Source organism: Numida meleagris, chromosome 5 (genome assembly GCF_002078875.1).
Source record: "Numida meleagris isolate 19003 breed g44 Domestic line chromosome 5, NumMel1.0, whole genome shotgun sequence".
NCBI lineage: Eukaryota > Metazoa > Chordata > Aves > Galliformes > Numididae > Numida > Numida meleagris.
The window spans coordinates 65,688,156-65,702,979 of record NC_034413.1 but is presented as its reverse complement, the minus strand read 5'-3'; the positions used below and the strand labels follow the sequence as shown (position 1 = coordinate 65,702,979).

General features: G+C 40.9%; 1 protein-coding gene across 3 annotated transcripts in view; it reads right to left on the bottom strand.

Moving 5' to 3' along the window:
* Window positions 1–14,824, bottom strand: part of THSD7B (thrombospondin type 1 domain containing 7B) — a 298,099-nt gene that overhangs the window by 195,398 nt on the left and 87,877 nt on the right. For all 3 annotated transcript variants that reach the window (XM_021399126.1, XM_021399127.1, XM_021399128.1), the window contains exon 4: window positions 1,739–2,498. In XM_021399126.1, the coding sequence (XP_021254801.1) occupies window positions 1,739–2,498 (760 nt within the window). The remainder of the gene's footprint in view (window positions 1–1,738; window positions 2,499–14,824) is intronic.

Genomic DNA, 14,824 nt, shown 5'->3' with positions numbered 1-14,824 from the left:
AGGGAAGAGAGAGAGAAATTTAAAACAAGCCAGGATTCCCCATCCAGAGCCTCTGACAAGCAATGAGATATAACGGCCAGAAAAGCAGCTATCACGTGGTAGTGTACATAAACCTGCTGCAGGTCCCACAGCGACATAAATCACAAGTAACTCCATTAAAGTCAAGCAGCTACATGAGTATAAAATCTGTGTATTTAGAATCAGCATACATTTAGAGACAAGTAATGAAGTCAAGATGTAAGAAACTGCTACAACAGTTCACAAATCTTGATGTCTTACCAAGCAATAAAAAAATACGTACTTTCCTACAGATGTAATAGGAGGAAAGAAAAAGGCTAGAACGTTTATTTTCACCTCAGTACATGTGCAAAATCACCACTAATAGTGATTACTATTGGTAGGGGTAGAATACTGGACAGAAAATAACCCCTTATCTCTCCAACTTGAACCTGTGCAGGCACCAGGAGCTACAGATACCAATACCTGATTTCTGCAAAATTCAGGAGCAGGATTTTTCACAGAATCTCAGAGTAGTTGAGGTTGGAAGGGACCTCTGGAGGACCAACTCCCTCGGCCTGCTGGCAATGCCCTTCCTAATGCACCCTAGGATACCACTGGCCTGCCTGGACACAAGAGCACAATGCTAGTTCACAGGCAAGGTGGTATCCATCAGGTCTTCTCCCTGATCCTTACACCCAGAGCTGCTTCCCAGCAGGTCAACCCCAAGTCCATACCAGTGCCTGAGGTTATTCCTCCCAATGTGCAGGACCCTGCACTTGTCCTCATTGAATTCAAGATGTTCCTTTCTCTACTCCTTCACAGAGGTCATTGATGATTTTTCAACAACTCCTAATAACTGTGAAAAAAATGGGCAGGTGAAGTTCTTCAAAAATCTGGCTTCTGACTTTCCCAGAACTTAATCAATTCCTCAGTAATCTATAGCTCCTGGCACCTGCTCAAATTCAATCTAAAGTCAAATGGCAGAGCTCAGATTGTTTGAATTTAAATGCAAGAAATGCGGAGAATAAATCTTTCCATTATTTGCTGTACATTATTGTAACCTTCACATCTGAATTACAGAAAAGTGACCTGCATAGACTAAGGGAAATTGTTAAATAAAGCACGTGAGGATAGAAACCAACAACTGCTGTCAAAGAAATAAATGCAAGTCACAGATCTTACGCTGGCATCAGAAATATCACAATCATGAAGGCTCCTCACAAGCAGGAGACAATCACAGCTTTGCTCACTGATCTACCGGGCCAAGAAATATCTTCTAGTAAATTCACAGGGCCAAACTTGTCAGGTTTAAACTTCTTGTTTTATTCAGTGTTGATCTGTAGGAATGAAGGAGTTTAAGTTGGTGCTTTTTTAGTTTCTCCAGCCAAATACACGCAGTAGGTGATTGAGAGTGGAACCCTCCCGTGCTCAACATCTCCACAGCAAGAGGTGATATACACATACCTCCATTTCCTTGAGGTTTCCACAAAACAAGAAAAACCAGAAGAGAAATATTAAAAACGTAAAATGAATTAAACAGCCACAAATCATAGAAGTATGCAAAATATTCAGTGAATGCTAGCTTCACAAGCAGGGAATTAAATCAAAAAGCAGTCTATAAGGAAAACGCATAAAAATTTGCATTTAAAACTCACGAAGGTGAGAGAGAGAGAGGCTATGCGAAGTGGTGACTTGTGAATGAAAGGAAATGAAAGCAGAGCCGTGGAAGCTCCCTTACCTCAGCACGGCATGTCTGCCGTCGCTCCGCACGCAGCTGAGTGCCCTGGTCTGGTAACCCACCTGCCCCGCGCGGGGATGGTGCTGGGCCTTGTGGCCTTCCAGCCACGATGTGCTCAGCTCTCCAGAGTCCTCCCCCAAATCCAATGAGGCGTCCTCGCGGTGGGGCAGCCTGCACTCACTCCAAGGCCCCACCTTGAGGCTGTAGGTGTGCTCCTCCTCGCCCAGGGGACAGGCGGCAGCAGTGCAGGCCCTCGATTCTGTCAGGTTGGGGCACGGGGCACCCCCATAGAGAGGAGGAGCAATGACGGCACGAGTCCGGTGCTGTAAGCTATTGGTACAGCCCTCACCGCACTGGGACCAGGGGGAGAAGTCTGTGACGACGCAGTCCCGCGGGCACGGCACCAGGCAGGCCTGCTCGAGGGGCGGCTGCGGTGCCAGGTGCTCACAGATCTCAGCAGCCACGACGCTCCTGTCCAGCTTCTGGAGGCAGCGGGCGCTGCGGCGTTGCAGGCCGTGCTGCGCCATCACGCAGGGCCCAGCCTCACCGCCGGGCACGCAGGGTCCCCATCCCGAAACCTCCCACTCAAACAGCTCCAGGTGCCAGTCGCAGACCTTGAAGCACCGCCGCTGGCTTTCGGGCTTCTCCTGCTGGTCGCAGTTGGTGTGGTGGGACATCCAGCCCTCGGTGTGGGTGCACCAAACAGCCCGGCTTCGCATGCCCCCTGAACCGCAGTCACCCACGCATCGGCCCCAGTGACCTGCAAAAGAGGGAGGGTTGAGCCACTCTAACACCTAACAGTGGCAAAACCACGCTCCAGCATCTATTAAAAAGTGAATAACTATCAGCTTGTCTCTAAAATCAGGTAAATGCCACTTGGAACTAGATGAGCTTTAAGATCCCCCCCCCCAGTCCATGTCACTCTATGAAATGTCTCCAAAGGCCCGCATGACATTTCTCTTCCCCATGTATTCACGTCACAGGATGCCAACTGGTCCCCAAAACCTGGAGGAAGATGTTGCTTTCCACAACCCCCACAATGTCTCAAATTGAAGGCTGGCCAGACACACTTCTGCAACAGGGAAATGCACCCAAAGCCAGAGGAAATATGAATATTTAATTCCGCTTGTACAAACACACATAAAAATGATCATAAAGGAACAATAATCTAAAAGGAAAAGAAAGTCAAGTTAGATAAGGGGAAAACATTCTTAATAGGACAATTAGTCAATGGAATAAACTGCTCTGGGAAGCAGCTGAATCATTGTCTGCAGTGATAAAATGGTGCAGATAAATACCACAGGGTTAAGAGCGTGCAGGGTGCTGCTTTGTGAGCAAAGCCCCATACAGCAGAACAGGCCCCTCACCTTCTACATTACCCCGGGAATTACCTGGAGCAAGGTGCAGCCATTTGCAGTACATGGTACTACAGGTGAGGGTATAGCTGGTCATTTGGCAAGAGAAATGGAATCAAAATTAAACCCTGGAATCTCATTTTTAGTTCCAGAGCACATGAACATACATACATAACCATATGAATGTTATTTAAGGATTTGTAAGTGAACTTAAATCAGACAAGGCTAAGTAGAATGATTTTTCTCTAAAAATATTATTCCACAAAATCCACCAAGTCCACAAAACAATCTAAGGGCTGTAAAGTACAAAATTGCTTTCAGAATGAGAAGAAAAGGAAGTGGAAAGCGCTAAGGCCAAATCTTAGCATATTAAAAGGATTTTGATGATCATGTCTCAAGAGAGACTCATCTCAATCCTAACTTTAAAAACTTTCCAAAACATCTTAACGGAACCATTTCACTTGGTAAGAACACTACATATGTAATCTGCACTTGAAAGTGCATAGCAATAACCCTATCTTTTGTATTTTTCTCAAGGCAGAAAATGAATTTACAACAAATAGGTCAATTTATATGAAGAACTGCTACTCTAGTTAAATTTCTCAAAATTGATTTTAAAACTACTTGAATCAGTTACTAGCTTACAGTAAGAAAACAAGCACATCCAAAACAGCCCCCATAATGACTGCAATTATAATCCTATGTATTTCATCCAGCTGACGATGTTTCTGAAGGTATACCTGTTGTTCTTCCTGTATGGGTAAAGGAGTGAATCTCCCAGAGCCAGGGCCTTGATATTGTGCAAATACATGAATAAACAGTGTCCTTTCCATCGTTACTAAGAGGTGAAGTAAATAGTTTGGGTATAGCCAAGCTTCTTCTACTACATATCCCAAGCATCTGCACCTTGTCCCCCCCAAGGGACCCTGGGGAAGAGCAGTGACCTAAATACGAGTCTTGAAGAGCCTCATTGAGCTACCACTGCTGGCCTTCCTTTGGCATCCCCACTCCCAACCTCATAGACTTGGTGATCAGATCACTGCAGGCAGCTCCTCAAAGCTGCCTCTCCTCCAACAGCATGGAGCTTTGGGAGTGCATGTGGAGTGCATGTGGAGCATGGTCTGGCCAGGCAGGTGGGCAGTGACACCACCACCTCCCTTTTCACTGTTTGCTGCCAGCATCTCACTTACAAAGCAGAGACTCAGGAGTCATCCCTTTTGTGGCTGCTTTCCCTCCCTCATCCTCCAGGCTATGACTGCAACCCTACTCTTAGTCTGACACCTCCTCCTGTGGTCAACAGGCAGCAGGCAAGACGAGTTTTCAGAGTCATCAGGGTTTAGACAGCTCCAGCTTTTGATGAATCCAGTTCTTCAGGCTACATGAAAAATCTTTGTCCCTTTTGTGCCTCCTGTATTTCACACCAAAAGATATCATTGCAAGATGAAGACTCAGCAGTGACATGTATCTTGAATGTGAAAAGACATCAGCAAACTATACCACACTTCAGAAACTGTACTATACGAATTATTGTTAGTTACAGTTCTGACTTTCTACATAATTAGATGGGCTTAAAAACCTGAAGATTCAAAAAAAAAATGGAATTTTATGCTTACTTCAGTTACATGAAGAGGCCTTTTGACCATTCAAATCCTCATTCTCAGTATGTCACCTTCATTTAAAACACTATTCCAATAAAATGCCAACATGATTCAAAAACAGACATCGGATTATGAATATGCTGTCAGCTTACTAAAAATAATAGTTGAAATCCAACACTGAAATTCAACACTAATTGGTTTTTATTAATAGAGTAAAGTAACTGCTACAAAGACTAAGCATCACAATGCAACTGTATCGTGAGCTTATTTCAGCGCTTACTTTTCTGAAGCAGTTTAACAAAGGCAATTTCATTTTTTGAGCTCTGGAATTTTCAGTACAGGCTAAGGCTATTTTTTCACCAGTTCTTTTTTAAAGCAAAAATTCATAACCAATATCGTTTCACTTCAGCTTAGTGCACAACTGTTCTTTTTTCTCATGGATTGCTTGGAACACACTACACCAATTTAGGATTTACTACTTAATTCTTAGGACAGGAAGACTTTAAATCCATATTTCTCTACATCAAGACACCACTAGAAATCCCCATAGGGTAATAAAACACCACTGTAGAAGAGGACTAGCCAAGTTCAAGTCACCAAACTTACCGCTACTCTCTGACTACTCTGTAGATCTCATCTCTTCAGTACTTATATTTTCCTGGGTGCTGCTCATGAACCATTCCATGTAATAGCTGCAGATTTACCAGCTCTGACATTAACAGGACAGACAGAGATGCAGCAGAAGCCTTAGAAAGAATTGGCCATTATGTAATGTCAGACGTGAATTTAGAGTGAAAAATTACAAATAAAAGAAAGGACTCGCGAGCAATTACACTATCATTAAACAAATCACAGTTTGCAATTATTCCCTGGCAAACACACTAAAAATGCAGTCTATTAGACTGCTCTTTGCATACCAAAAGTAAGCATGAAAAAAATAAGGGTGGGAAATCAGATGCACATCTATTACTATGGACCTTTTTCACTTCCAGTGATCTCCTCAGGACACAGTAGTTAACTTATCCACAATGTTTCATTGCTCTGTTAAATGTCCCGTTCAGAAGCTTAACTAAGAAGAGGGATATAAATACTTTCCAGACAACAGTCTGCTTTTCACTTAGTATTCAACTATTTATTTTTTAGAGCAACCATGTAAATTTACACCTTCTTTAAAACAAATGAGTCAATTAAAAGAAACATTTCAGCAGAATGTGAATAACAGTATGAACAATATTTTTTTAAAAACCCACTAGAACTTACGCATCAAAACGGAGAACTTTAAAAAGACGCGTTACAACTCCCAGTTGGGAGGACACTCATATTAAAGCAGCAGGCTAAATAAAATAAAATCCATTTCAATCTGATCAGTCTATGGAAAGCACAAAGAGATGAAGACAAAATAGATGGACACATGGTCTCATGCCACCATCAAAAAGCAACACTTTCTGTCCACCTAGGAGCAAAGATCTCTGAATTCAAGGCATTTGTGCAAGAGAAGTTGAAAACTGCAACAAAGATGTCCAAGATGCAGTAGTTTCCAGAAGGTGGGAGAATCTACAGAAATGGGCCATAGAAACCCAACTGCCGTAAGAAAAAAAGTAGGTGGTCAGTGAAATATGTGGCCAATGACTATGTTCTATAAACGCCATCTCAGGGAAGCTAAGTGGAATTTAAACCATCGAAGTGAAAAATGCCCCTGAACCCAGTCCTTAAGACTATAATCAAGCTCTCCTGCTAACGTTTACCAACAAAGCCCCTTTGAAGCAAAGGGTGGCACCAAACTGGAGGCTCCTGGTAGTACACAGGAGGGTTAACAAGAGGACAAGCGCTTTGGCGCACAGGTCACGTAGACTCCTTAGAGGTTCTCAAGACCTGACTGAACTGAGTTACCTGGTGTGAATTCCACGCTGGCCATGCTCTGAGCAGGAGGTTCAACCAGATGACTGCCAACTGGAATATTCTAGTATTATTTCACGAAGGTGCATCTTATAAAAACAGTGATTGTTCAGCAGGACTTAACTACGCAGCCAAAAAAATGTTTTTCAGTAAAAAATGTCACTGAGATCTGCAAAGTCCCTAGAACTGCATAAATAAATCCTTTAGTCAAACAAACTGAAGAGCAAGTCTACCAAATCACTGTTTATAAAAATGAGAAGTCACACAATGAAGAACTAAAAAAAGACATCCCACCACCTCTTACAAGACATCTATAACACTATGAGGCAAAAGCAATAAATTCAGTCCATCTAATAAAGAACTATTACACCTTGTTCTGTTGGCCATCTTTTATCCAACAGAAAGGTAATCGTATAATTAGCCCAAGAAGCTTCCCTAAATCCAGTTAGAAGCAAGCAATATAGCACTGCAAATGAGTGTTTATTTGATATAGCAGGCACTGATTTGCTTTTCCTGCCTGCAAGAGCCACCTACAATTATGTAATAATTATGTCTGAACGGATACAGTGACATCTGCTCTTTGACACAGAGGTCACAAAAGCGTAAGGCAAGCAGGCTATTCAGTCAATAATTACGTATTACAGACAAAATGAAACACCACTAAATATCAAATCCCAAACAGATAACCCATTAAGAGTTGCTTAACAAGTATGTTATTGCTTAGTAAGGACTGCTACAATAATTATGCTCTGTTTAATATGACATTTAGCTTAATTGCAACCATTTCACCATCTGAGAATTCACTCAATAAGCATCTTCTACAATTATTCTGTCCCTGCAGCTCTATACTAATTTGCAAATTTAAGATTAGATTAGCAATCGGTTAAATAGAGTACTGGGTTAGCAATTTCTTTCAAATATATTATAGACACATTCCAAGTTGCATCTGACATATAAAATATTGAAACAACTCTGAAAAAAAAATGGACTATCACTGGCATAGTCCTCCACGTCATTTGTTTATTTTTTTACCCCAGCTTTTACTTAAAGTATCAAATTTGAGAGCAGTTATTCTAGGATGTAAAGAGAACTTAATAATTCTTAGTGCAATAAGCCCCTAAAATCAAAACAGAGAGGTATGATGTTGCTGATGTCTGGCTGAGGAATAACTCCACCAGATGTGGTCACAATCCCCAGTAGATCGCTGCAGTGTACACTTTAATTGAACACTTCTACTTGAAATGTAATATAGCTATGCGGGATGTAATTCTAGCATCCCTCCACCAGATCACGTTTATAAGAAATATAAAACTCCAACTCACTTTGTGATTCTGATAACAGGAAAAAAAAAAGAAAGAACATGCGAGCTTTATTTCTAACAACATTAAAACCAATTTTTCAATGGGTTTATAAAACTTTTTATATAATTTTGTGATAAATATGTAATTTTTAAGGAGACTTAGATGCATGCTTGCTTTTTATGAACCAAACTGTTGAAGATTATATGAACTACCACGTATTTTCTCGCCACTAAATTCCTGCTAGGTTTGTCGCAAAGACATTTGATAAAATGCCACAAAAATATTTCTAATGATTTGAACAACAGTCTTACTAACTATGCTGATGGACGCACAACACATATACTGTGCTCTCTCTATGTCAGTGTATTCAGTCCAACTGCATCTCTTCTCACATAACAAGGAGAATAAAATCTCAAATACTAGCTCTATACAGAGTCTAAGACACCAGATTTGAGCAGTTCAGCTATTTCATACTACAAAGAAAGCGTGGTGAGGCATTGGCACAGGCTGCCCAGGGAGGTGGTGGAGTCACCATCCCTGGAGGGGTCCTGGAACTGTGGAGATGTGGCACTGAGGGACGTGGTCAGTGGGCATGGTGGGTGTGGGCTGGGGTTGGGCTTGGGGATCTGAGAGATGTTTTGCAACCCTCATGATTCTAAGAAAAGCTGTTGTTAGCATACCTGCCTACTCCTCTGCTTTCTGGAAGCGCCCTCCTGTATGCCTGGCTCTACATGTATTGTCACATTTCAGCCAAAATTCAGCTTTTTTTCCTCACCAGCATTTATCTCAATTATTTTACTATTTATTATTAATAGCAATACAGCAAAATACTTTATACTATGATTTGTATGAAAGAGGTGATACAAAACTCTATTGCACTATTTGCAATTTATCACATATGGCAGATAAGATTCCTGATTCCTATGATTAATTTTAACTATCTGCAGCACTTTTTTCAATTTTCATGACCTACACAAACGAGTAATTCGGCATCTCAGTTATTCATCTCACTTTAGACCTGAATAGAAGTGAAGTTTAGTGACTCACAGCCACGCAGCAGTTTGTTCCCATTTTACATTTCAGGTTTTTACCTTATTATCCACACGCAGTAACGCTCAAGACACACTCCAGCAAGTAAGACATTCTGCAGCACAATCTAAGGAACACTGTTGTTTATGAAAATGTAGTGATTTACTAACCCCTTGGCACCTGCAGGCAGGACTTCTCAATATTAAGCACTAATGTAAACTGCATTAGCCGAGCTACTCAATCATGTGCCCAGACCCCAGAGGCAGCCCAGGGAAAAAATATTCCTTTCTTTCAACACTCAGTTTAAAATAAAAATAAAAATAAAGACAAACCCAACCCACACATTGTAAAACATGTCTGTACTACCCTCTAAATATGCCACATGGGTCTGAGAAAGCAGATTTCTTGTCTTGATAGCAGCTGACGTTAAGAGATGAGGTCATAATGTATACAAATTTAAGGACGCTATAAAAACAATATATAGATGTTACCAGTAGATTACAGCTATGAATAGTACAGTGTATACAGTTAAAATATGGCAGTACTGGATTATAGAGAGTTAAAATCAAACTCCAACATTTTTAAAACTCGAAACCATGAAAACCAATTCCTTTTACAGCATAAGGTGTTTGTAAACGCAACCTTAATAGGAAGCCCAACTGGAAGATGCTTCTACACAGAAAGACCTTGGCAACTGCATGGGGCACGCAGACACTTCTCTTACTAAGCATTACAGAAGAGCAATCCAATGGGCTGGGTTTCCCACACAGCTCACACTGCTGCTAATCAGTACTTCTGCAAAGATGGAGAGCACTGATAACAGCAATCCCAGGCAACACACAGCATAAGTAGTTCATGGGAAATGTGTTACTTTTGAGTGCGCACAACCAGTTTTATAAAAATTGGACCAGAGGTCATTGTAGAACTACATTGCTTTCTAATGGACTTTTTTTCATTTTTTATTTGCAGTCCTCATTTAATTATCCGCATTTAATTATTATTAAATTTACATTACTCTGGACACTCTTCTTAAAGGTGTCAACTTCTGGGGAAAAAAAAAAAAAACCTATTTCAGAAAAATGCAATACTTAGAAAAGCTGTGCAGGAATACACAACATTAGCAGCCACGCCACAGTTTCAGAATGATGTGTTCTCCAGCAGTAAATCAATCTGCTCATCCAGCGGCTTTCCTAAGCAGAGGCTGCTGTCAGGAAGAAGGGCTGAACTCCGAGCAGCCTCCAATCAATCTGAGAGGGCCAAAGAGCTTAAGTTTCCATACACCATAAAGCCAGGATGAAGGGCTTTAAGATCGAAGTGATTTTTACTTCAAGACTTTGGGGAAGAGTGACAGCCAAACACCACTACACTGTAAGTAATGAAATCCAGGAAAAGTCAATTTTGAAAAAAAATTAAAAAACAGAGGGAGAGAAAGGTGTTATTTTACAAACTGAAGTGGTTTCCTATCACATCATAAATTCAGCTTCTTGATTGCAAGGTCCAGGAGAACAGAATAACTAAACCACTTGAGTTTGCACTCAGAGAACAGGATCACATCGCCTCATTCTGATTCACAGGTGTTAGGACTACAAAAATCTTGGGAATCTGGTGACAAGAATTACACAAAGTACAAACTACAAGCAAGCACAGCATAACTAGGTAGGTACATTAGAAAGACACGTGTCCTCCTCATTTGTGGGGCTGAGTTCCCCAGGTCTCGTTCCGAACAACTGCCCCTGCAGGTGAGTGACAGCAAGGCACTGCCAGACTGGTGGGGAGCAAGGCCAGGCTGGATGGGGCCCTGGGCAACCTGATCTCGTGCCTGAGTTAGCACTTGGCTACTCTACCCATGGCAGGAAGGCAGAAACTAGATGATCTCTGAGGTCCCCTCCAACCCAAGCCATTCTTTGATTCTATGATCTTACAAAGAAATTGTATTATCCTACAGGGCTTTTGAGCTAGTTTGGGGTTTTTTGTTTTCTTCTTGTGTTTTTTCAAACCAGCACATCAGGCGTGCTGTGTTCCTGGAGAGCAGGACACGGCACACAGCTACATCCAGCCCACAGGAACAGCTCCTCTCCCGCAGCGCTTCTCTGCACACAAACTCCCAAATGAGAACAACAAAAGCTGCAACGATATAGGGCAATAAAGCATTACAACATAAAGAGCTATTTTTTATTTGTTTGTTTCTGTGTTTCTTAATTTTGTGGGGGTTTTTTGTTGTTGTTGTTTTTTTTCTTTTCTAGTTAAGCTAGATTCCCCAGGGCAAAAACCAACAACACTGTAAGCACAAACAGAGGAGGGAATAGAGCAGTCCTGGCCATAAATCTGTGTCAACGGATTAGCACAAGCCCGAGCCTTGCGAGTGAGCACTGCAGTGGGCAGAATGCTAACCTGTGTCCCAGGGTGGGAATAAACATATTCAGGGAAAGGGAAAGGCTGTTGGTAGGTTTGGGTTGGTTTTCAATACCTGCACTGCTGAAATAATGAAACCTGAAATAGAACTTCAGTTCCAAAGATGATTTATTCGAATCATGTACCAAATTATTCAGGTCAGCCCTGTAGCACTGGCAGATCTTCACTGCCTTTTGGCAGATGCTTTGCCAGTTCTGAATCTGTGGTAGTTATGCATTTCTGAATAGTCTTCAGCTTTCCCTGGAAGCCTAACAGTTTTTACCTAAGTTTTCAGAAACTTCAGCACAAGGCAAAAGCCAGCTCCTTGTAGACAACGAAATACCTGAGAACACACACCTTGAGGGTGACTTTGCTGAGCACAGATCTGTGTTTCCTGAAAACCACTAAAAATGTAGCAGAGTGTGTGGAGAACTCAGGAGTTCCGCTGAGCAGAGATGAGCAATATTTAACTTGGAAATGGGGCCACTGCTGCTATCAAAGTTATCGTGCCATGATTCTTTGAATTAAAAGAATTGGTAACTTGGAGAAATACCAATTATGGGTGCACATCTGTTGCACGCATATTTTACATCCAAACTTAAGCATCTGCTTTTTCAACATTAGCCCACCCTTTTTAACCAAGGATGTTTAGAAACAAATGTTCTTAAACATAAGTAATCATTTAACAAGGCTTAACAAGTGTAGCCCTTAACAGATTTAATTAACAGGTTAATGATGTGCATAGCATGCATGCTCTCAAAAGCAAAGATTTTCACATTAAGCTTGTTCCTGTCTCACAGAAGCAGCTTTCTGCAGAATATCTGTGCTAATGTAATTACACATCTGGTACTTCTCCTGCTTTCAATTGCAGCCATATTTATAAACAGAGCTACTAATTTACACAAGAGTACCTAATTGTTCTGATCTTTTACACTGCAAATAATGATATTTGCATGAAAATGCATCTGGAAAGAGTTCCCTTTCGCAGCCCTGAGTAGCTCTAGCGAATATCCAAACTCAGCATTTATCCTGCAGAATAAAGACAAGATTGGCACCATTGCCAGAGCTGCCTGTGAAAGAGACTGAGCGTGCCTCAAGTTCACCTTTATACAAAGGGGCCAAGTACAAGTTTTTAGACACTTTTAAATTAAGCATCAGCACTGGTAATCACCTTTGTTCCACTGTGTCACCAACACAGCAAAGCTAATGTTTTAAAATATCATTTCTTGGTGAAGTTCATTCATCATCCTCATTGTAACTGGGAAATGATGAAAAACAAAAAAAGAAGAGGACAGAATAATGGAAATCCCGCATTATCTTTACCGGTATTGTCAAGAAAATGTAGTGGTTATTAATTTCAACATGCTTCAAAAGCGACCACAAGTTCAAATATGATTCAAGAAGATAAAAAGCCACTCCTGCCTCAAGCTGCTTTCAGTTCAATTCAGGTCACAGCTAGGTTCATCAAAACAGCACCTGAAATCCTACTGTTCACTAAATATGGGCAGAAGATGCTGAAGCCATACAGGTTTAATGAAAGGAGTGAGAGAGCCCCACATCCAAAAGGGCGTTACTGAAGGGAGAAGCTATGATAAATGGACCTTTACACAGCTGTGTGCTCAAACTCCCGCATGGTCACATGGGAGAAAAGATAAGCCAAGGAAAATTCTCTTCCTTTGCTTAGTATTTTAAAGCACATCTGATTAAGAAGAATAATTCATTACTTATTTAATAGAAGGAAGAGAATATACGTGCACGTGTAATTTTGCTGTTAAGTGTATATTTCAGAGGGGTTTCTGATTTGCTTCTTCTTTATAAGTGTTTCCCAATCAATCAGCTTATTAGCCAGCACATGGAGATTTGTCATCGCCATAGCAGGACAACCAATAGAGAAAGAGCCTTCTGGAGAAACAGAGAGGTCCTCCTGTCCTCCTCCAGAAAGAAGCCCATGTCTCAATTTGCTCCCCAAGCAGATTTAACAAAATAAAATTTTACAGCAAGGATGGCATAGCCATCCACAAACTACTGCAGCAAAAAAGGCTCTCTGCCCACTCAATTGATGGACAACCAACTGCCATTTATAAATCTGGTCGTTCAGCCAAATAAGAAAAATCTGTTATTCCACTAAAGACACTAAAATAACTGCTATTATTTTAGTTTTCAGTCTAGTGGGAGTTCTTTAATTCAATCAAGCCACTTGGAAATAGTCTTCTATTAGAAACGTCTGTTCCTTTCTTATGATTCCCACAATAAACATTATTCAGAATACTTTGAAGTAAATAAACCAGTTTGATTTGAAATCCTTTTAAGCCACATATTTTATATATAAAAATCGAAACGACTGACTGAATAGCAAAATCAATGAACAGGGAGCTCGGACATTTACTGTCCATACTACCTGAAGTTTGGAAATGTAAGACAGAATCATAGAATGGTTTGGGTTGGAAGGGACCTTTAGGATCATCTAGTTTCAACCCCCTGCTATAGGCAGGGACACCTCCCTCTAGACCAGGCTGCTCACAGCCCCTTCCAGCCTGGCCTTGAATGCCTCCAGGGAGGGGGCATCCACAACCTCCCTGAGCAACCTGTTCACTGTCTCACCACACTCACAGTAAAGAATTCCTTCCTAATCTAAGATATTCGCCATCTTTGAAGAACAGCTTTAAATGACTTCAGTTCTTTCACAGGTGATCAAGAATGACTTTCAGTTTACATCAGACCTTGATATTATTGTAGAGATGAAAAGTAGGCTCCAAAAAGTGTAGTGCAATGAAAGCATATTGCTAATAATATGCATAATCTTCAAGTGTTTTTAAAACTTAAAAAATAACTTTTCTTTTTTTTTAAAGAATATATACTGTTCTCAGGAGGCATTTTAAAAAATTCACAAGCAATCCTTTCTTACACGAGAACCTGTATACTAGAAGTAAGCTGTTGCTACTTCAGTCCCTTAAGAATAAAGGGCAAGAAAGGCAGGTCTGTCGTACACTCTCCTACCTCAAGGTCTCAAACAGCTCCATCAATTAGACCAGTTAGGTTTATTGCTCCATCACTCTTCCCAAGCCATTCTACTGCACCACTTTCACATTCTCCGAAGTATTCTAATTTTAAACAGTAAAACAGCTTTGACAGGTAAACTGAGCAACTAAACGCTTTTCTATGTTAACTTTGAGACGTGTAAATACACGTTATTAATTATTACTCAGACTACATTTCCTTTCAGTATATCTGCTATAATGGTTTCTGCCCAAAGAATTTTCCTCTGATAATGGCAAATGCCACATGACAGAGTAAGTATTTCCACATGAAATCAGCAGGATGAGCACAGTGCCAAGAAAACAAGTAGAAACCAAGAAGTGTTTGTATCACAGTTTTACCTGCATTATTATTCTTCTTCTGAAACAATTAGATCTGGACTAATAACGATTAGACCCTTAAGATTTCAATTAGGCTAAGAATAACTAATTAGTTATACTGTACCTAAGGTGTGCTTCTTCCTTGCTCAAGAGTAAGATT